At 33.3% G+C, this 23,313-nt stretch overlaps 1 protein-coding gene across 1 annotated transcript; it reads right to left on the bottom strand.

Annotated features, from left to right (window-relative positions):
* Positions 1-3,878: 3,878 nt before the first annotated feature.
* On the bottom strand, positions 3,879-23,220 carry LOC126832470 (GATOR complex protein MIOS-A). Its single transcript, XM_050563259.2, has 28 exons — positions 23,166-23,220; positions 22,258-22,448; positions 21,723-21,790; positions 21,001-21,080; positions 20,728-20,774; positions 19,904-19,965; positions 19,197-19,347; positions 18,644-18,745; positions 17,739-17,833; positions 17,391-17,432; positions 17,130-17,185; positions 16,398-16,471; positions 15,861-15,905; positions 15,225-15,346; positions 14,715-14,849; positions 14,024-14,099; positions 13,406-13,586; positions 12,747-12,818; positions 12,247-12,347; positions 10,885-11,051; positions 10,135-10,200; positions 8,730-8,802; positions 7,490-7,634; positions 7,122-7,163; positions 6,759-6,930; positions 6,557-6,650; positions 5,855-5,951; positions 3,879-5,395 (listed from the first exon to the last, which is right to left on the bottom strand). The coding sequence occupies exons 2-28, from the start codon at positions 22,388-22,390 to the stop codon at positions 5,329-5,331; spliced, it is 2,565 nt and encodes an 854-aa protein (XP_050419216.1). The 5' UTR covers positions 22,391-22,448; positions 23,166-23,220; the 3' UTR covers positions 3,879-5,328.
* Positions 23,221-23,313: the final 93 nt, after the last annotated feature.

The following is a 23,313-nucleotide window of genomic DNA, read 5'->3' as shown; positions in this document are numbered from 1 at the left end:
GACGGACATACGCCATACAGGGTGCTGAAGGGGGGGGGGGATTTTGCCCGGACATCGGCGTTACGGCCTACTCTTAAATCGAATTCCAATTACCAAGGGATCTTTTACGCCAGTGTGTACACGAGACCTTGGGGTTTCGTCCCATCGGAACGACTATACGCTGTCCCTTGCCAGGCTCTCTGTCCTGCACCCTGACAAGGGGGAACCTTGTCGGAAAATCTCGATAATTTTTTTTTGCCAACTCCGGGAGCTAACACGGGACCTCCTGGTTAGCTAAGATTAGAAAAATTATAATATATCCGCCTTTTGAGTAGCCTAACCTACCCAGGCAATTAGTACATTATAATAGAATATATATGACAAATCAAAGTCTTTTCTGATATTGGACTAACTTAAGACCAAGTGGTGATTACAAGCACGATTTGTGATCTCCGACAACATACAGGGAGTTTAGAGAGGTTGGTTAATGAGCAATAATTCAATGCAAAATAAATGCTGGCTCAGAATAAATTGCAATACAGTTTCTCCACTGATTGACTCTGGGCTTTGATTGGGTCCATTTGAATATACTATGTTTCATTGTTTGAACGTTGTTGCTGCTAAATATATCCGTTTAAGAACTTTTTTTGGTGACAAAATCGCCCGATAGCCACATTGGGGCGGGGAGCCTAATGTATGTATAATTTTGTATGGAGCACTGCGCGGATAATCGCATGTGACAAGACAACTCTCATCTGAGAAGGGGACTGTTTCCAAAACAAGACAACTTTCACCCAGGTAAGGAGTTATTAAAACATGATAACCCTCGCCTAGAAGAAGGTACTCTCACATGAGAAGGGAGTTGTTATAAACATGATAACCTTCACCCAAGAAGGGTTTTGTTATAATCAGGATAACCCTCACACGAAAAGGGAGTTGTTATAAACATGACAACCTTTACCAGAGAAGGGAGTTGTTATAATCATGTGTTCCGCGAGATCTTCCTAAGTGTGCCGCGAGATTTTGAACGGCACCTTTATAAAATATGAAAAGAAACCAACACGTGATCCCAATTGAGTATTCACTCAATTCACTGGTATTTACTGATAAGTTCATAGCTGTGTTTTTCTTTATTTATAGTTTGTCAGTCTATGTGTCTATGACTAGTCTATGTCTACGGTTGTATTCCATCTGCATTGCCATGTTTTTATTTTCCAAATTTAAATATTTTTCATATACATTAGCCAGGTGTGAGAACCACTGCATTTGATCTACATGTTGACCAATCTCATTTTTCATGGTAATAAACATATTTTGTTGACCAAATTAGGTAATAAAACCCGTCGGACGCAAGGTATGGGGCATGTCCATTCCATATTTGGAATTTTGTACTGTAATCAGTCTATAACGTAAACACTGACGGGGTATTTTCTTGTCAAGCTTCATGTTTAAATAATTATTGTTCTGTTCTGTGTTACTCCTGGCTCTTAACAGCAACAAAAAGGATAAAAAATCCTTTACCCTTTTGATTCTTTTTGTTACTGTTATTTAATCTATGTAAATGGTTTCACTATGAATTTCATATATATTGACCACAAGTTTACTATATGTCATTGTGCTTGATAACTATAAGAGTATACTTGTCGAAACGTCGTGCTTTTAGAATAAAACTAGGGATTGTATCCCATAAAAACTGTGTTCTATTGATATTGTTTAATTGCTTAGACATAAAACGTATATAAACACTATTGCTGTTCCTGTTATATATTTGATTTGGATATCTTGAGTAAATCCATAAGGTGAAATCCAGTGAAGTTCTAAAAGTACAAACCACTAGACGATCAGGCTAAAAACAAAAGATGTGTAGCCGGGTAGTGCTACTAACCCTCACCTGAGAAGCTAGCTGTTATAAAAATGATAACGGGGATTGTTATAAACATGATAACCCTCATCTGCGAAGCTAGCTGTTAAAACAAAATAACCCTTACCTGAGAATGGAGTTGTTATAATCATGATAACCCATACCTGAGAATCATGACAAACTTGTTCTTTAAAGAATAGTTTGGATGCTGGGGCATTTCCTGAGAATGATCAATACACAGAACTTGTGTAATAATTTATCTATACATTTTCTAGATCTCAGGGTAGGAGTTTATTATTATCATTATATTATTTAGCATTCATGGAAATGTCCATATCATTGCACAACTAGAGCATCGCTAACGCTGCAATATACGTCCACATTCCTGCTTTTATTGATATGGTAGTTTTTAAAATGAAGAGAATGAAATATGAAATAGCTGCAATGACTGTAATATGACAAGAGGCAAAGAAGACTAGGCGTTGGGTTTGTTTTGCCAAATTTAGAGACTAAATATTAACAAAAAAGTGGACGTGACACCGCCTCAGGAGGTCGGGGCATGCACCAAAATAAATAGTTGCTGTATTTACGGTATAAATATGCAAAGTTCCAATATGATCCATTCAGAAATGCAGCCTGTAGATAATAAATACAAAAATTGGGCATGGCTCTGCCCCTGGGGGTTGGAATTGAAACAATATAAATAGGTACCACCCTGTTATTGAAATGATTGATATGCTGAATTTGAACAAAATCTGTTAATTATAGCAACCTGTAGAGCATTCACAGACAAAAAAGTGCACTGAGGGTCAGGACATAAATAGTTGCTATAGTTAAAGGAATAAATGCGCGAAGTTCCAAGCTGATTCATTCTGAATTCCAGCCCATAGACAAAAAAATCAAAAATTGGCATGGCTCTGCCCCTGGGGGTTGGACATGGATTAATATAGGTACAACCCTATCCAAATCGATTAATAATTGCAGCCTATATATAATTTACATACAAAATATTAACAAAAAGTGAGTGTGGCGCCGCCCAAGGGTGGGGGTGGGACAGGGAGTCATGCACCAAAATCAATAGTTGCTGTCCTTAGGGTATAAGGAATAAGTATACCAAGTTCCAAGATAATCCATTCAGAATTGTGTCCTTCAGGCGCTAAACACATAAATTGGGTGTGGCTCTGCTCCTGCGGGTCGGGACATGCACCAAAATCAATAGTTGCCACCCTTAGAATATAAGGAATACATAACCCAAGTTCCAAGCTGATCCATTCAGAATTGTGGCCTGTATATGATAAACACAAAATTTGGGAGTGCCAAGTTCCAAGACGATCCATTAAGAATTGTGGCCTGTAGGCAATACACAGACACACAAACAAAACATGGGTGTGGCTATGTAGCTGGAGTCAGGCATTCAACAAAAAACAATAGGGATCATCCTTATGGTATAAGGAATGGGTATGTAAAGTTTCAAAAGAATCTGTAGGCGAAACACAGACACACACAAAAGTTGGGCATGGCCTTCTTCCAGTGGGTCGGGGCATGCACCAAAAATGATAGAGGTCATCCTTATGGCATAAGGAATGAGTATGAAAAGTTTTCAAGACAATCGATTAAGAATTGCGGCCTGTAGGCGACATACAGACACACAAAAAGAAAATGGGCGTGACTGCCCCTGGGGTTTGGGCATCCACCACAAACAATAGTGATGTTCCTTAGGGCATAGGGCATAAGAAATAAGTATGCAAAGTTTCAAGATTGAGAAATGCAGCCTGTAGCCAACAAACAAACAAATACAAGAAAAGGGTGTGGCTCTGCCCCTGGGGGTGGGGCATGCGCCAAAAACAATAGGGGTCATTCTTAGGGTATGAGGAATAAGTATGTAAAGTTTCAAGATGAACAGTTAAGAATTGTGGCCTGTAGGCGAACCACAGACACACACACACACACACACACACACACAGACAGAGGCGACGGAAATATACGTCACATTATGAATTATGAATGTGGAGTAATGTGGACGTATAAAAAAAATAAATGAAACTTCAACAAATTTATTTCAGGCCATTCATTATATTTAGCATGTTTCACATCCAATTTTACATATAAAATAACTGATTAATAATCAGTATATAACAATTAATATAAGCTATCCATTTTAACAAAATAATAATTATAATACATCTATCTACACCCTAAATACAGCCAAGTTCTAAAGTGAGGATTTCCAAAACTCTAACCCTGTAGAGTGTTTGCAAGGAATTATTGAAGGGGGCAGGGGGGAGTTAGACAGCGAGAGAAAAACTCTATCCTGTAGATTATTTACAATTGTGGAGAGAGGGGTTTGGGAGGTGGAGGATAGAGATATAAAGACAGGACAGAGAGAGGTCATTTTATGAATAATAATTTGCTTGCTCGTAGGGATAGCAGCAGAGGAATACAGAGGAACTGGAGAAAGATCTGATGATAACGCTGCCATTGCGTAAATCTGCCGATTGAAATCACGCCACTGGACTCAAATGAGAGCTTATGATTTAAATTACCCCACTCGACCCTGCCACCCCTTTGTGTAAAGGATGCCATTAACCAAGGCTGTATAAAAATGGAAGCTTGATTTAGATATACATATATTATTATATACACACTAATAATTAGTAATATAATTATTTATATACATAATTGTATATTAACAAAAATGTTTACATATACATGTCTTAACAAAATATATCCCAGTATATAACCACACACTCAAATTCATTATCTTGTACAATCTATTCACAGATTTTAACATTTCGCAAGAAAGGTATAAAAACAAACAGTAACACTTTTTCATTTACATGCCGTGTAGAGATATATGTACATGCACTAAGTTTGATCAAAATGTCTGTACCACCATCTCATTAGTTTACAAACTCTATACTCTTTTAATAATATCAAGAATCCTCATCACACCCAAATTATCCAAATTTTAAATTTTCTTCAAATTTGACCATGCGTACCTATCAGAGCATACTCTTCTAAATTATTCCAGTCAGTCAATTTTTGATATACTGCAATTTTGTTTATGATGAATTAGCATGATATTTTTTTCTGAAGAATGTAACAATTTTTTAGTCTATTCCCAATTTTTTATTTAATTTTATATAGATTTGAAAGTGTTTTTACATGTAGAAACTGATTTAACTGTATCTATTGTATTTTAAGGTTAAATTTCTAATTTTATGGCATTTAATTTGAAGGACGTCAAATTCTCCAGTCATACAACAGGGCCGGCAGAAGCAATTCTTGATTGGGGGCGTCCATTCTAGGTCCTTATAGGCAAGGGTCCAGGGGCCGCAATAACCTGGAGAAAAGAGTATGTGCGGGCCGTTACAATTTATTGCCAGTCAGTCTAAGCAGGTAAATATGACTGTAAAGAAAGCCCTGTTGTCTGCTTTTTTTAAAAATATTAATATGACTAGTTGTTAGACTAGTTATATGTTTGGAAGTCAGTCATTTTTGGAATCTATCATACATTTACAGGAACAAGCTGTCACTGGACACTCTGAATGTTCTCTGCAACAAATATAAGATATTAAATGTACAGTTTAATTTAACATAAGATTATAAACATATCTCACACCAAAAGATCAGCTTATACCCCTAAACAATTAAATCCCTTTGAATTGTATTTTCAAATGGATTAAAGACCCAGTGAGCTAGATCGTTCACATAATATCTCAAAAGTCTAAAATACGAATTACTTTAAGAGTATAGCATGCCCGAAAATAAAAAACCCCATTAAAACTGATTGATTTGAATTATATAGAATCAGTTTTCTAATAAAAGTTCTTTTGAGTCTGTATGATGTTAAAATCTAGGCCTAGATGGGGCTTTAGCAAATGGGGTTTAAAATAGGTCATTTCGGGACTAACATGATAAATTTTATTTCAATAATTGGCTTGCATGTAGGGATCTTTTGCAGTGGGAAGAAATTGGAGGATCCAGAGAAAACACAGCTCAGTATATTCTTACCTGAACCAAGTTGATATGTGAGCAGCGTGACCACCATGACGACATGATTGACACCATGTAAACCAATCAGATATAGGTGTTAATTTACTTTGTAATCCTAAAAAAAATAATAGGCATGGAAAAACATTTTACACAAATGAATAAGTAACCTTATCTTTAAAAAAAAAAAAAAAAGCACAAGCGGATTTAACCAATAAATTAGGTTCAAAATCCAACGAACAAATTCAAAATCTGTAGACATTATTGCTTTGTTAAACTCTTGCTAATTTTGGCTACATAGATGCATGTTTAAATTTCAGTGCATAAGACAGGATATGCTTAGTCTTTCCAGAACACCTGATATCACTCTTGTTACTGTGTATCTCCTGAAACAATGTTGTCTTTGTATTAATGTATTAATATTCAGGCTAATTTCGATGATACTTTTTGTGAATTGTATTCTTTTATGTCCTTGTAACCGACTTCGTCATCCACTTGAATATTTTGAATTTCAGGTGTTGTTCTGTTTTTTTTTTTGGTTGGGCGGTTACTTAGTTCTTCTCTGACTTATTAGAAAATTATCACAAACGTAAAGATGCATCAAGTATTAAAACAAGTAGCCTATGTGTGGCTTTTGTTGACATGATTTCATACTTCGAAAGCTGTTGTTCAATCCCTACATTTCGATCATGCTACGTAAATCAATCAAAGTTAGCTGTATACCTCTGTGTTGCAGATTTCCCATTCCTGATGCTGTTCCTAAATTATTTAAACACACTGAACATCTTGGTAAAGACTTCCGACAATTTGGACAAGTCTGAAATACAACAAATTTAAATATAATGTGTAAGACTTGTATATATATTTATCTAAGGGTTATGTTATTAAAAGTTTATGGTACATATCTTAGCTTTATGGTACATACCTTAGGTTTATGAATAGCATGACTGCTTACTCCAGGTGGTAAACGTGATCGGGGCATCTGCATAGCAGATGTATTGTTGATTGACTTGCCGCAAAAATTACAACGTACATGTACTTGAGGTGCTGGTCTGACAGATAAATCAAATTTATTTCTAATTATATCAAATTTCGCTCTGAAAATAGAATGGCATAAACTGCTGAATTTTATGTCAACTTTTAATTAGTACAGTAGCAACTGTTCCATTTTAAAATGGACATGAATCCAATAGAAATATAAAAATTATGTGGCTATAGAAAAAAAGGATGAGCAATTGCTTATACATATAAAATGACGAAACAATAACAAAACACACATAAATATTACCTGATATTGTAAAATTTCCATTGGTCTAACAAGGCTCTATATCTAGAATACAAAAGAAAATAAATCAAACAAAATCTTTTTACAGTTATCTCATTCACAATTTTTATCATCTCCATGTGTGTATGATCATAATCAGTCATTTCAACAAATTAAATTCAGATAATATGGCGTTCTAACAGTCATTTAGACTGAATTACTTAAATTTAAGTTCATATACTCGTACACAATATTCAGTCATTAGTAATTTAATTAAAACAAAAGACCGTGTAGAGTGATATTATCTATACAGAACTGTCTAGAGAATATGAATGCCACCATCCCTTTATTAAGTGGTAAAGTAAAACAAAATGGCTAAAAAAAATACTTACCCATCAATCCACATAGATACTTTAGATAACTCTGATTTATCTAATGTATTAGGACAACAATAAATAGATATCAAAGCAGCTGTCTGTACATCATCTGAACAATCTACATACCTCCCTAATAAATCTACTCCCTCACTTGTAAAACCTATAATGACAAGAAACATAGACATATACCCCAACAAGCTGCAAAGAGATTCAAGTCAAATCGAAAATCACTGTAAACAAATCTGAAATCACTGTGATTGTTAACAGATCTAAAATGATTGTTAACAGATCTAAAATGATTGTTAAAAAATCTAAATCATTGCTAACAAATTTGAAATCATTGTTAACAAATGTGAAACTATTGTTAACAAATGTGAAACTAGTGTTAACAAATGTGAAACTAGTGTTAACAAATGTGAAACTTTGTTAATAAAACAAAAATCATTGATAAGAAAATCTAAAATCATTGTTAAGAAAATCTAAAATCTAGCTCAGAGCCAATCCAATATAAACTCTGTACATTGAAATTCAATAGAGTTTTTGCTAATGCCCTATTGAATAATCTCACCTAGGTTTTAAAATTCTATAGGGAACTTTTTCCTGTATCGCCTTCAAAAGATTTCATGAATTTGAAAATAAAAGGGGTGTGGAGGGTTTGTAGTAACATCGAATTATTCTTTATGTCAAAAGGGTTACTTCTTATGCCTCTATGAATTTTTCCTGTATTGTGTCCACATGCTTTAATTTAAGAGTCCAAATGGGAATGGCAAGATAATTCAATAGCGTTTATTGGGAGTTAAATATGACTTATGATATAGAGATATCCCTTTTGTCCAAATAAGCATTCCCTGTGAATTTGAAAAAAAAACCCAGTCCAACAAGAACTCTGACCTTCATAGTGTATAGTATTCACAAGAAATTCTGGACAGATGATGGGCAAAGGGCAGATACACATCAGCCAGATCTCATTTTATCTATCAACTAATCAAAAGATATACGGTACACAAATCTCTGAGTGACAGTAGATGCTACTTTGTTCAAGCCAAGAAAATTTCCACATGAGCAATCAACACTTATAATGAAGGTTATGTAACATGTGGTCAATGCATGAAAGGGGAATTTTGCCTCGTGCCCTTTATACATATTCTTTTTCAATTTCATCTAAGTGACACAGGTTTCCACTGTTTTATTACACTCTGGGTCTAAATCTATGCGACTAATCCAAGGACATCAAGTGTATACAATAATAACATACCTGTTAACAGTAAACCATTCAAATCACCAATTACTTTCAGTTTATTGGACAGATCTTCAAAATATTTCTGCACCTGACAAAAGATGTAATATATTGTAATATAATGACCTAATGTAATAGTGCATTAATTGGGAACCTGAACCCAACAACGACATGCTGTGGAGTGGATTATATTATTACTACATGTCAAGATATTTTTACTTTTTTCAGATAAAAAAACCTATTGAATTGATGGAAATACTGTAAAAGTCCCTTTAACTGACCAAACTTTGAGGAGCAATATCAGTTCCAATTCTAAAGTCAATCTTATTTTAGCCATAGCTCCAGTAATTTGCTGTAAGATCAATACTGCATGCAGCAGAACATTGTTTGGATTTTTTATATTTGGGTGGGATGCTTTAAAGATACTTTATGTATGATTTATTTAAAGAGCTGCCATTCTTGCTAAAATAGTTCAAAAATAGATAATGTGAAATGAAAATATTGAAAATTTCATTCAAATTACTTCATTCTGAGCTAAGTTATCACTGTGTGTAGTTTTGACAAGATGTGTGCATAGTGGTAACAAGGGCACTGGTATATTCGAGACTTAGCCTCGCTTTCCCATTTTTAAATTAAATTTATTTTTAAATGGCGAACCATTCTAATCTAGTTAAAATATTGAGTATCCGATGACATCGAGAGTTGATTATGGTTTGGATAAGTTAATTAATGTCTAATTAATAGTTTATATAACATTTCAGGCCTAAAGAAAGACCTGCAATAGGCAGATTTAGCTCTTGCATAATGTATGTTTAGATAAAAGGGTTCATGTAATAAATTGTGGGTGTAGTGTCAGTTGGTGTAAAATGTTTTCTTGTCCAACTGCCTTCCAGGCCATTTAGATAACGGATGATCAAATCCCGACCCCTAAACCTGGATTTTTTAGGTTCACAGTCTAGAAGGCAAAGGGGAGCGGGATACAAATCTTATATTACACACTTTAATACTGGTACACCATTACTTCAAATAGTGTTTATTATGTGATCTTTCTATATAAAACAGCTTCTAGAAAGAGCAAGTATATCCTGCCTTGTACATGGTCCCACTGAAGCTGATTAATAGAGAGTAATTTAATCGTGATCTGTAACTATAAGGTCTCTGGTTCAATCCCAACCTGTTTTATCTTTGTAAGTGCTGCAGGATGGAGGTACTAGTCATATGAATGGACCGGAAAAAAGACAGATTCTGTATACACTGGAATTCAAATAATCGAAACCCTTGGCAGTAGGCAGTTACAGCACTGTCAAGGCAAAAATACCCTCAAATTCTACTGCATGACACATGCCAGTCTTCATTAGCCATGTTGCTGTAGAAAAGTAGATGGTTAAACACCATTTCATTCCGTATACCATTACGTACATACCTTATCATCAGTAAGATATGTACAAGCAAATGCTACTCTATCTTTAACTTCTATTTCTTCATCATTCTAAAAATAATCAATTATATAGTTTTTACCAAACACAAGTATTAAACAGATATTATAACTCCGACAAGTAGATAATAATTATAACTTATTTTGAAAAATATCACATCCAGAATAGCCATAGACTCACTTAATTATGGAGAAATTGTATCTCAGCAACGGCTTGGCAGACACAATCTATTTTGATTATACCCAAACTAACTGCAGCCTAAAGTCGAATGCCATTAAATGAAAATTCACTTTTTACCAACCAGTGAAGACCTGCAAACCACTAATTCCACTGTAATACATTTATTCAACCATCCAAAAGATTGAATGATTGTATTGAAGTATTGAACAATACAGGAAATAAACTAGTTTAAAGCAAACTGCCTTATATTAAGCTCCCCTGTGTATTCGATTTTATTTACTTTCATTTTATTGTTTGGCGAGACAGTTCCTCAGGATTTTCCAACCTGGTTTCCCCTTGTTAGGGCCAGACAAGGAAAACTTTTTAGTCATTCGAATGATATAAAAAACTTGTAACTCAAAACCCTTTACAGTTGGAATTTTATTAAAATTAAATGGAAAAACAGGTGTCCAGTCTAACTTTCAATTATGTATGGAGTATAGCCAATTTCATTAGCCTGGCTGGTACAGAAAAGTAGGACGTTAAACCCCATTTGCTTTCATTTGATCATAACTCACCAATATGTCAGTAAAGTCATTGTTATCATCCACTAAGAAAGCAAAGATAGCACGTAAATAGGGATGTTTTAAATCATGTCTTAATTCATTACAAGTTTTCTTCCATAAAGCACTTCTATCTGTTACTCCAGCTATCGCTATGGCAACAGTTTTTAAAGTAGCACTACCTATAAAAAATAGAAAATATTACAACTTTAAAAATACATTCCCCTGACATCAGACAATAATGCAATATCTAATTTTTCACAGTTCAATTTACCCTAAAATGTAATCATTATTTAACATTTAATTAAAGATACGTTAGTTAAGAGCTAAATCTGCCTATTGCAAGTCTTTCTTTAGGCTTCAGATGTTGTAGAAATTATTAATTAGTCCTGTATTTACATGGCAAGCTCAAAATCAACTCTCTAGACCCTTGGATGGCCTGGATACAGCTTGGATATAAACAGTCATCCATTTAATAATTAAAACAATAAATGACTGACCAAGCTAACGTTTACCATTAGGAATAGCAGTCCAAAATTGATTCAATTCCATTCAGTATTTTCAAAGATATGAGGAATCGAAATTTCATCTATCTATGATGCTCGAGGGTAACAAGACGCTGCCATCTTTTATTGGTGGTGGAGAAACCTGTTGGGCCTAATTTAAATCCGATTGAGTTCATGCCAGGAGATTATCTAGTGATGGTATTTTGATTTCTTAATTAACTGTTAAATAATCAATCTGAGAACATTGTTAGCGAGTATTAAGCTGTGAGAAATTTAATATTATAGCAAAAATGGAAATGGTGCATCAATACTTTAAACCAAAATCGTCATGAAGTCAAGTGGTCAGGCTAAATAATGGCTAAAGTGAAATATTTTGTATGCCTATTTCAATCGACTACTGCTGGATAATTATAAGTGATAGACTCTTGACACCAATAAATAAGTTGAAGGGGATAAGTTGATCTATAATATATAAATCATTCTAAATCATTTTCATCAGAAATATCGTCTTCAGAATCGGTGTCATTGATATAATCCCGAGTCGGGAATCATTCATAAGCATTTCAACCACCATGAGAGTCTTTAACCTTCCTGACATCGCTAAATTACGTTTTTTGTCATAAAATGTTGAACAAAGACATGTTTCTCTCAATGCCCTTGACAAGACAAATTCCTGTCTGATATGCAAGCGTGGCCATATCAATTAAATACGAAACTAAATACTCAAATGCGGCTTATAAAAAATGTTCTTGCTGTGGTCGACTTTAGTCGACCGTGACCACTTTAGCTGTATAACGTTGTGGTGATTATAGTCAACAATGAACGGTTAAGGTTTAAGAAAGTTTTTTATATTATAAAGTCAATAACCCACCATCTTCTTGTGATATACTCAGAAAATCTAAGGCTTTCTTTATCCGTCTACTAAACAGAGCAATGGCAGCAGCTTTAGCACAATTACCACTTCTAAAAGAACTGAAAAAAACAACAAAATACATTGAAAAGGACACAATTCTTTGGAGGGGGGGGGAGATACACCATACAGTGTGATATGAGAGAAATATTACCCAGATCGCGGCACTACTACCTACAAAATATTTAGAAATACTAACTGTCAAGGGATCTATTACGTGCATGCCACTGTGTACATGGGACCTCAGTGTTTCATCCCATATTCACAACTAGATGCTGTTCCTGCCAGTTCCTCCATTCTGCACAACTGACAAGAAGAAACCACTCTGAAAAATCTCGGAGAATTTTCTTGGCCAACACCAGAATCAAGACCCCCGGACCCCCTGGTTAGCGAGTCAGTGTCCTACACACTGAGCTACCGCCATAATTGTGAGACTGTCAGAGAAACAGTAAAAATCTTACTATTCCATATAATTTGTACGAGCTTTAAGGTTGTCATTTCTTCCCCAACCACACAGTTCTAAAGCCTGGGACCTGAAAAATAAATGGTCAGATTGTGATAGCTGGTAGTTTTGGCATTTGTTAAATCAAAGCTAATTATTCCAGAAATTGTTAGAAACCAATTGTTAGAAACCAATAATTACATTACATCAATAAGAAGCTGCAGGCATGTAGGATTGTTTGAAATGAAATGGGGACTTAAAGTTGCTTTACTCCAGAAACCAGGCTAATGAAGACATGAATAAGCCATGTAGCATGCTGTGACTCAATGCGGGAAACATTACTGGGACAGCAGCACTAAAACCTAATCTTTGTTAAATTTCAACTCTCAGGGCATCTTGAAAGTACTGCATGCATATGGTATCTAAACTATATTTTATTATTTTTACTCTTTGGAATTACTAGGCACTTTTCCTTGCCAGATCCTCCTTCCTGCACCACTGACAAAGGTAATACAGACTGGAAAATCCTGTGGGTATTTCATGGGACCACCAGAATCATACCCTGCAGCTCATGGTTAATAAGACAGCCACCATCGGTCTCTTCCAAAATTGAGGGATGATCAAAATGAAAATTAAGATAAGCCTGTCTTCGACTTGCCACAAGTCCTTCTACTTTACCTTTCTTCACTATCATATACTCGGACTGTTAACGTTTGTTCATCTGTATCTTCCCAGCCACATATTTCACAATTACTTCGTAACGGATAATCTGTATTATCAGTCATCTTTAATAATCCTTTAACTCCCTGAAATTCACTTACATTGTTTCTATTCTCAAGACTATTTTTAAGTCGTACAGCTGGGATTAAGTTAAAGAATTCTATTGTTTTTCCTTTGTGTTTGCGTTTTGTTAGGGGTGTCATTAAAAGTCTTATTGATGATTTGGGTAGGAAAGAGTGCTTATCTGGATGGTTTTAATGTCTCGCATTTCCATCCATGAACATCAAGGCCAAGATGGTATCTTCATGTACATTACATTGTTTGCTGTATTCATCTAAATTACTTTCTAAAGAACAACTTTTCAACTATTATTTTAAAATTAAAATAGGCTTGTTAGCATTAGGTCTTCTAGAAAGGGTAAATACGCCCTGCCTCATATAATAATAATAATAATAATAATAATAATCGTTTTGTATGGCGCTGAACATTCAGTCAGTCTGACTGCTCATGAGTTGATATGGGTTAATAAGTTGCATGCAGTTATTAAGAATAAATGTTGTTTAAATAAAAAGATACAGTTTATCCATTCCCATACACCTCGTAGTTCTGGTTCATCAGACACAGTTCGAGCATTCTCTAACACATTTTCGGTCTGAAAATATATAAATCAGCATTTAGTACCATGGTTAAATACAAAGTTGACATATTGTGAGCTGTCATTGTCACAAATATAGCATGAAGACACATGTGATTTGTGACTTTTTTATCCTTTATCACACAAGTGTTTCTAGTGTGATTAATTGAGGCAACTTCAGTGGCGAAAACAGAAAATGTTCTTCATAAAACTCAGTCAAGATAAACATCTAAACCAAGTTGAAAAATTCTACCCCAATTAGAGTTACTGTATGTGTTCAAAATGTTAAAAGTTAAATATGTCAGAGCTGGGTTTATGGGTAAAGAAATTCAAACATTACATGATTTAAAGTATTATATTGTATGAATCATAGAAATGTAATTAATTACAATAAAATTACCCCATGTAATGGACAATTACATTCCAATTACTTTTTCATTACATTTCATTGCAAATATCAGTCTACATGACGGGTCTCAAACTTTAGCATCAAAGAAGTATAAACAAAATATACAATTAGTTTCTAAGAACCTTAACAATCAAGATAAAATAACTTTTTAATTTTATTGTTTTTTAGACATGAAAGTTTAGAATATGTCTATCCAGCAAACTTCTCTTTAAATCAATACTTACAAATTCACCATAGGCTTTCTTGATTCTTCGTCTCATCTTAAATGATATATCGTCTAAATACTCTTCATTAGTAATATTATATTCTACAACTTTTTGACCACTGGCTAATGTTAGTTTAAATAATGCTGACCATTGCTGAAAAAATAGTAACTTTAAATCACAAATCATGAAAAAGGCCATTTATGTTGGGTAATATATTTTGATGGGCCTCATTTTAATCCAATTGAGTCGAAGCAGTGAGATTATTTATCGTTGAAATTTTGGTTTTGGTTCCATGAATACATGTTAAAAATTTAATTTTTTTTCATTTTAGTAAGGATTAAGTAGTCAAAAATTAAATATTGTCTGAATACTGCATGATCGGGATTGATGACTTTAAGACAAATTGTAACCCAGTCTGTCTGGTCCTGGTTCATCTGTCATATATTTTATATCAATCATCAGATTTATTGCACAATCATATCAATTAAGATTTTCTGTTTAATTATACTAAAATTATTTATTATTTACCATAGTCATCTTGTCAAATACTGTTATTTCATTTATAGTATCTGGTGACACAAACGTCAGTAAACGATTTTCTTTTGTTGGATGCCAAGCAAATGATGAAACATATTGTCTCTGCATTTTAGCTGGAAAAATAGATATTACAGATACATCAAATGATTTCAGTTATATTAAAGAAAATGAAAAGATTATATCTGTACAAAGATTATTGTGTTGCTCTAATTATGTGTAGTAATACTTTTCTTCTCCTTGTAAAAACCTTATAACCAATCTTAATTATTATTGAATGCAATATAGTATATTTTTATTTCTAGGGCTATGAGGAGGATAATTTTTTTGTGGACAGTGGTGTTTCTGTCTACTCTTCTTCAACTTTCAAGTGCCAAAATATCTTTTACTACCAATTTTTACACAGGGCCTTGGTTTTCTGTCCCCTTCGAAGGACTAGACACACTTTCAAAGTTAACATAGCCCCACAAGCTCTGATAAAATGAGAACTGATTCTCTGCATATGTCTATATTCAATGTCCTGGGAATTTGTTGAACTATTTCTGAAATGCTTTTAATATTGAGAGGTTTACTTCTTCCACAAAAGTTTGGGGGTCCATCTCTTAAACTCAAAAAAGAATTATATCTTACATTCTATATTTCTTTCTCTAATAACCGGTTCTATATCATCAGACCCTGAAAAAATAACATCATACAGTATTTTAATCTGTTCATTAAAAGTATAAATATTCAATATTCCAAAATGAAGGGAATGAAATGGGGTTTGACATCCTACTTTTCTGCACCAAATGGGCTAATGAAGACAGGCATATGTCATGCAGCTTTAAGGGACAGCAGTGCTACAGCCTACTCTTATTTGAATTCTAACTATCAAGGTGTCTTTTATGTGCATGCACATGTGTACACCGGACCTCAGTTTTTTGTCCCATCTGAACTACTATATGTTGTCCCTTGCCAGGCCCTCTGCTCTGCTCCATAGCGGAAAATCAAAATGAACTTTCTCAGTCAACAGTGGGATCAACCTCAGGACCTCAAGGCTAGTGATTCAATATCTTACTCACTGAGCCACCGCAACTCCCCAATATTCCAGAATAAAGAGCAAACAAAGAGAGAAAGAGAGAAATGGAGTTTAATGTGTAGATAATATTGTAGAATGAGTGTACTTACCTAATACGGAATGTTCTATATCATACATACTAACAACTGGACTGTCTTTACATAATACTGATAACATACCATTTCTATAATAGTTACAGAAAAAATATATAATGTTTATTTAAAGAACAGTTTTTATATACTGTATAATTACACATAATCTGGATTACCTTTTATAGATTTTATCATACGGCTGAACTTTTACCAAATTTATTACGACCTATTCTTATTTTGAATTCAAACTGTCAAGGGTTCTTTTACATGTATGCTAGTTTGTACACAAGACCTCAGTTTTACATCCCATCTGAATGATTAGACACTTTTCTTGCTAGGTCCTCTATACTTCACCACTGACATGGGGTAACCACACCATAAAATACAGAGGAACTTTCTCGGAAGCGAACCAAGACCTTCTGGATAGCGAGCCAACATATTAATTATATGTAAAATGGGAGATGTTAATTGTAGGCTGGTTGGGGAGATTCGTGAATTTCCAGAGTCCACATTGGCCACTTTATATAAATTAGTATATTGGGGAATTCTAATCCTAACCCTTTTAGAAGACTGAATTTGGATCCAATTTACCTATTACCACTCTTAATAGGTAAGGGATAGTATTCCCCAAAACAGTCATTTATATAAAGCAGCCTTTGTGGGCTCCGGGAATTCCAGAACCTCCCCAACTGGTCTACAAGTATATAGCACCTCCCAACATTTTATGTTAAGTCACCTCTTAATACATACCTGGCAGGACACCAGTTTATTTTTAGAACATGTTTATTCTGTTGTAATGTTACAATCTGACTATAGTTAAGGAAATGATTGTTAATTTTATAATTTGATATCACTAGCTTCAAATTTGAATCTGCTTTCTCACTTTTATATTATATTTTCAACTAATAGTCAAGAAATGAAATAATATAATTTATTATTATACAGTCTTTAAAAGTTTATGACTATAACTAGCAACATGTCTTTACATATTATATTTATTTTAAAGGATACAGGTTTATCAAAGTTTCTGAGATCCCATACAGAAATAAATGCCTAAAAATAAAAATAGATACATTTAAGCCAGTCTGTTTCATGTCTCAATTTTTACTGAAAATTATTATTGATATTAAATACCTGCAGAATTAGATAATCTAATCAACAGTTTTCCGATTACAGGTAGGTTCAGTTTATTAATTACAGGTAGATTCAGTTTATTAATTACAGGTATATTCAGTTTACTGATTACATGTAGTTTTAGATAGCCTAATCAACAGTTTACTAATTACACATGGAATTAGATAGTGTAATCAAAAGCAAATACAAACAACATATATATACAATATAAAACAAAATACTCACATCTCCAAATGAAGCTATTCTATCTTCAAACTTTGGATCAATACAAACACCATGTACACTTTTATGTGATGTTAATTTTACAGGTTTAGATCCATCTAAAATATATATGATACATATAACTATCTTTTGTTGTGAACTTAAAATTCTTCGATTTAAATATGGATGAAGATAATTGATGCGTTAATATAAATTTGAATTCTAATTTACAACATTTTATTGTATTTTCTGAATATTCTTTAGATAAATTACCAATTTGTGTTTCAATACAAAAGAACAACAAAAATTTGTTAGCCATGAACTCCTTAAAAATATGGGCTACATGTGTTGTAGAAAAAGACAACACACCCATCACAGCCACTTATAGTTTAAAAAGGTTGAATATCTTGTACCTGGATTCCAGAAGCTGACATTACTGGATTTAACATAATATATGCATCTATTTGGTTAAATTTATAATTTTTTGTATTAAACTGACACTAAATGTATTAACAAGTTATACTCCGTTAATTTTAGAACAACCCCATGGTTTTCAGCTGAGAAATAAGAATCTGAAGGCTGTACATTCAAATTGGGTGTTTATTCACCCTAGGGACGATATCAAAATTTTGGCTCCATTAATGGTTTGGGAATGTTCCTGTCAAGTTTCAACCAGCTCGGGTTGCAAAAGGCTGAAAAATAAGACTTTAAATGAACTGTCCACAAGAGAAGAGAGAAGAATAGAATTCAAGTGGTGACTAGACACTGTTGGGACCCCAATACATTAATTAAAATAACCCTTGTCGTCTATCAAATGCAACCTAGCTGTATTACCATATATTGTTTCTCTTTAAATATCGTTTACTTTTTTCACATAGAAACTTGTGATTTGAGGTAATGAATCGATAGCACACCTCTTTAATTCTTACCTCTTAAATCGTAAATACGCAGTTGTCTATTATTCATGCCCGTTATAAATGTTTTAGGACTTGAATAAAACCAGGAAAAGGAAGAACTGGACTCAGAATAACCTATAATAATAAAATAAACTTCACATACATTTCTTATCAGAGTAAGACAACGTTATGCAGGATTTGGTGCAGAAGGGAGGTAAGGCTGTTTCTTTGATAATAACTATGATATTTAAAAATCCGCCATGAATTTACTAATTTGGCACAAAACAACATTTTCCTGTGATGTCAATCTGTTATCTGTATCTCTAACTAAATGGTGCGTGGTTGTTGATTAAAATGGATGAAATGATAAACAGGCAAATCAGCGCGAGTAGTGCTATAAAATACATGTGTATACAAAATAAGCTTGGAGCTGGAAGATAGTAATGGAAGGAATCACAACTGTGAAAGACGGACAGTCTATCAAAGTAGATAATAAAAGTTACTATTTAATATGTGAAATCTATTACCGGTAATATAATTCAGGTATAGGATAATCCTAACCATGTGTAATATAAATTATGTCTACCTATTTCTTGATATGGTTTGTTAATAATGGATGATTCACTGTAACTTAGTCGTGATGATGATGCCCACATACTCTCTGACATAACACTGCTATTAATATCCCATATAGCTATACAAGAATCATTTCTATGTTTTTCTAAACCTTCAGCCAACTGTAAATAAATCACATTGTGTTCAAATATTTTAGCAAGAGTTAAAATAGAAATCTGATATGCTCCTAAAGCTGCAACATGTATATTGTTTTTATCAACAATCTATATTATACATGCAACAAAATTCTAATATTATAATATAACATATGATAAAATATGTACCGGTACATCTTGTCATTTTAATATTCTGGTTCTCAGATATCACAGTTTCACTCAAAAAGAGCAGCACAGCTTGTTTTTAATTAAAAAACAAAAACATTCTCATTGATCATGTTCATACACCTCTCTCCAGCATCATAATTTTTGGAAGGATTGTCAAAAGTATACTTTTCTTGTTTGGCTTTATTGACAAATTTTGATCCAATTTGTAGCTTATTTCCAAGAGGCAATTTTTTATGCTGATGGGACTGTTAAATCTGTAGTTTACAATATTATTAAACTCAATAAATCACTCGCTTCTACTTCAAAATAAGAATAAAAGTTACCAATGGTTGTACTAATAAAAAAAAACAAGATGGATTTGTAGACCACCAACCACTCATGATGACAAACTTACCAAATGTGTATCTTTAGGGTTCCAAGAAACATAATTACACGATGTTCTTGCATGCTTGGCAGCTGTAAAAATATAACATGCTTAAAATGTAGGTCTATTCATAGTGCTCACACAAACATACAAAGTTGTTCAATGCTATTATACTTTCCATTATTCGGTGGAAATTTAAAATAATGGAATTAGATCTGTTTACTAATATTTACTAACAAATAGATAAAAGAAAGTATTACGATTTGAAAGATTGACAGTATCTAGATAAATGAAAAGGCATCAAACACAATCCAACAAATATCTATCATTTCAAACTGACTCGAATGTATAAATAGCATTTGAATAAATGTATAAATAGCATTTGAATAAGGATTTAGAATCAGCATTCAAATTATGACCACTTACATTACAAGCTTGCAAACTCTATTTTCAAGTTAGCTAATGTTGAAAAGTTTTCATCAGTGTTGAATTTTTTTTTTATATTTTTCAAGGGAAAATTCATGAATAATTTGTTTGTTATAGTTAAAATTTAATGATCATAATTGTTCGTATTTTTTAATCATATAACTTCAATTGATATCATTAGTTTACTAAATTTGACGATTTCTAGAATATTGAAACAAAAGAGGGGAATAATAAAAATGAAGGAGGAATTTTTCAAAATTTTATTATTTCATTCTTGCATTATTTGGATTTAGATTGATGGTTTGATAAAAATATCATAAGTAAAAGGCCAACTTGATTCTGTAAAACAAATCAAGATAATTTCTCTTTCTGTGCTAGTATAATATGTATACCAATAAACTTTTTGATCAACAGATTACATCACTTACCAAATTCTTTTCCTACAAACTCACTGGATGATGTTGTATTCCCAATACTGAAAGAAAAACCATATTTAAATATTATTTTACAACAGAAAATTAATATCAAAGTGAAAGAAAATACAGCACACTGAATTAATATTGTTGCAGATGCTATACATGTCATCTTTGTCTTATAAAAAGTCAAGAATGGATCAATTATCTTAAACTAAGCATGCAATCAAATTACATAAAATCAGATTTTTTAAAAACCTGTTCTATATCACACAAGGAAAGTTTTACCTAGTTAAGACCACATGACCATTAGCTTGACCAACCGCTAATAAATTCTTCTTATCTGTTTTTGGATACCATGATACACACTGAAAACAGATATCAGAGGTGTATTTCCTTGAAAATCAGGATCCTAAATGCTAATAGCTCATTTACATTAAGCAATGCGGAAAAGATTAGTGGCCACATCAGCACTGATTTTACTATTCAAATAATCTAAGACAATACCAGTATTTGAAGGCTCATCTATACATAACTGTAACAAAGAAATGAACTAACAGGGACAGTTACAAAGGGAGGGAAGTGGAGAGCGGGTTATTGTTGTTTCAGAGAAGATCACCCTTCAGACTCATCATTTCTATTATGTCTTTCTTGGAAATCGTTCATTGTTTTGTTTTTCAGTTTCAGTGAAGCCGGTATCATTACAGGCCGGGGACTGTACAACACAGTTGACGCTTATGGCTGGTCCCCCGGATCTTTTAACTTGATTTGTTATATATTTGTTGTTTTCTTCCTGTAATGTTGGTGTGATTAATTTTTCCCACAGGTTTGTCTTATCGGTTTTGTTTGCATGTAGTGCGGTCCTCCAGCACTTACTATTTTAAGCCACATGAATTTGTCAAGGAAAGGTCTTAAATTCTTACTCTAGTTGTCCACCTTTCCATTTTAAAATTCATCTATTACTTTTTAACAATTTTCCCAGTTTACTTTTAAGTAGAATATAATTATACCTTTATAAGAGCTACATCTGTATTAGAAGCTACATGAACAGCATAAGTACTATCAGATATCTGTCGCACTATAATAAACAAAATTTACTATATTAATAACCTACAAGTATTTAATTTATTAACAGACAGCTCATATTTCCACTTTTTATTGAACCTCTTAAATCTTTCGCCAATCAATAAGAATTCACAGAATTGTGGAAAATTCCTTATTTGAGCAATGATGGTGATTTTTTTCAAAATTGGAATCAATTCATCAGAGGGATTGATAATATATTTACTGACTATGCAATAGGCACTACAATGAAAAAGAACTTTTCACTGCCTCTGAATACACCATTTAAAAGCACCTACAAATTGGAGCAACCTGATCTCTGTATCATTCAACCACTGATAAATATATGTTTCTCTTCATTAATGTATGTTTAATATTATTCTGGCCAATAAACTATGTACACTTTACACCCCCAGCCTGCTTCACAACTGCAGACAGCAAACTGAAGATCTTTGTAATGGAACCACATTAAATACATCTCACCTTTATTGTGTTGTTCTAAATGACATTGTGCTATATCATCTTCAACTCGATACAGGGTTATCTCTGAACCATATGTTATAAATTCTGTTGGATCCACAGGTGACCATAATATCTCAGACTTTCCACTAGCCATGATTGATATTATACAACTTCAAACCATTAATAAAGTACTGTAACAAACATCATGAAATCTGAAAAGAAAATTCCATAAATCACTTAATTAAACGCATGAGAAAATACCGTAGGCCTACAACATATGAAATTGTACAAGATATATTGTCAAAACACAACTTCTTTAGCAATTTATTTAATAACACGGTCAGAAAGTTGTCTTTGTGTGACACTATATGCAATTTAAGGCAAGTCAGTAGTGTAATGGAAATGGCATTCATTCACACAGCTGATCTGACTAAAAGTAGGCCTACACATTGTATCACTTGTCTGTCATGCAAGCCAAAAATCCATGCACCATCTTTGTACATGCCCTGGAGTAGGACTAACTAATGTCACCACATAATTAACAACATGTGGGTCAAAGTTTTATTTGCCTGGGATCTCACAGTATCCTCCCACTTTTATAATATATTAACTGTAAGCATAAAACATGAATTGATAATCTCGAATAAATGACTTCTTTAATTAGTTGAAATTAATGTGTTCGATTGACGGGACGACCTTTTCTTAGATTTTCTACTCTAACTCTAGTGAATATTTAATTTGTCCATTTTCTAACTATAATGATCACTAAATTCTGTTTTGTTTGTTTTTTTTCTTTCTGTGACACCCATGGCAAATTGTCGCAAATGTTAGGTGAATATTATATAATTATCAGCAGAAAAGAGTTAGTGAGGCAGTAGCATTGCTGTTATCCTAGAATTTGGGTAAAGATTGCAGAAAAATATATTCACCTCAAAATGTAAACAAAAAACTACGACGAGGAGGCGGATTTTGCAGTTATCTTTCCTTTGACTTTGCAAATTCTGGCTCGGATATCAAACGAAACAGTTCTAATTCATAAATAAAATTTCGATTTCTAGTTTATGATATCGACAATCC

The sequence above is a fragment of the Patella vulgata genome, chromosome 9 (assembly GCF_932274485.2).
Source record: "Patella vulgata chromosome 9, xgPatVulg1.2, whole genome shotgun sequence".
In the NCBI taxonomy this organism is placed as follows: Eukaryota; Metazoa; Mollusca; class Gastropoda; family Patellidae; genus Patella; species Patella vulgata.
This window is presented reverse-complemented; position numbering and strand designations above follow the sequence as displayed.

Bases quoted from the DNA above. Each gene is read 5' to 3' on its own strand.
- LOC126832470 (XM_050563259.2), bottom strand. From the start codon at position 22,390: ATGGCTAGTGGAAAGTCTGAGATATTATGGTCACCTGTGGATCCAACA. The intron at 21,081-21,722 runs GTATAATTATAT...ATCTGTTTTCAG, and splicing joins CAGATGTAGCTCTTATAAAG to TGTGTATCATGGTATCCAAA. The intron at 7,635-8,729 runs GTATGTTATTAT...TTGTCATTATAG, and splicing joins GAATGGTTTACTGTTAACAG to GTTTTACAAGTGAGGGAGTA.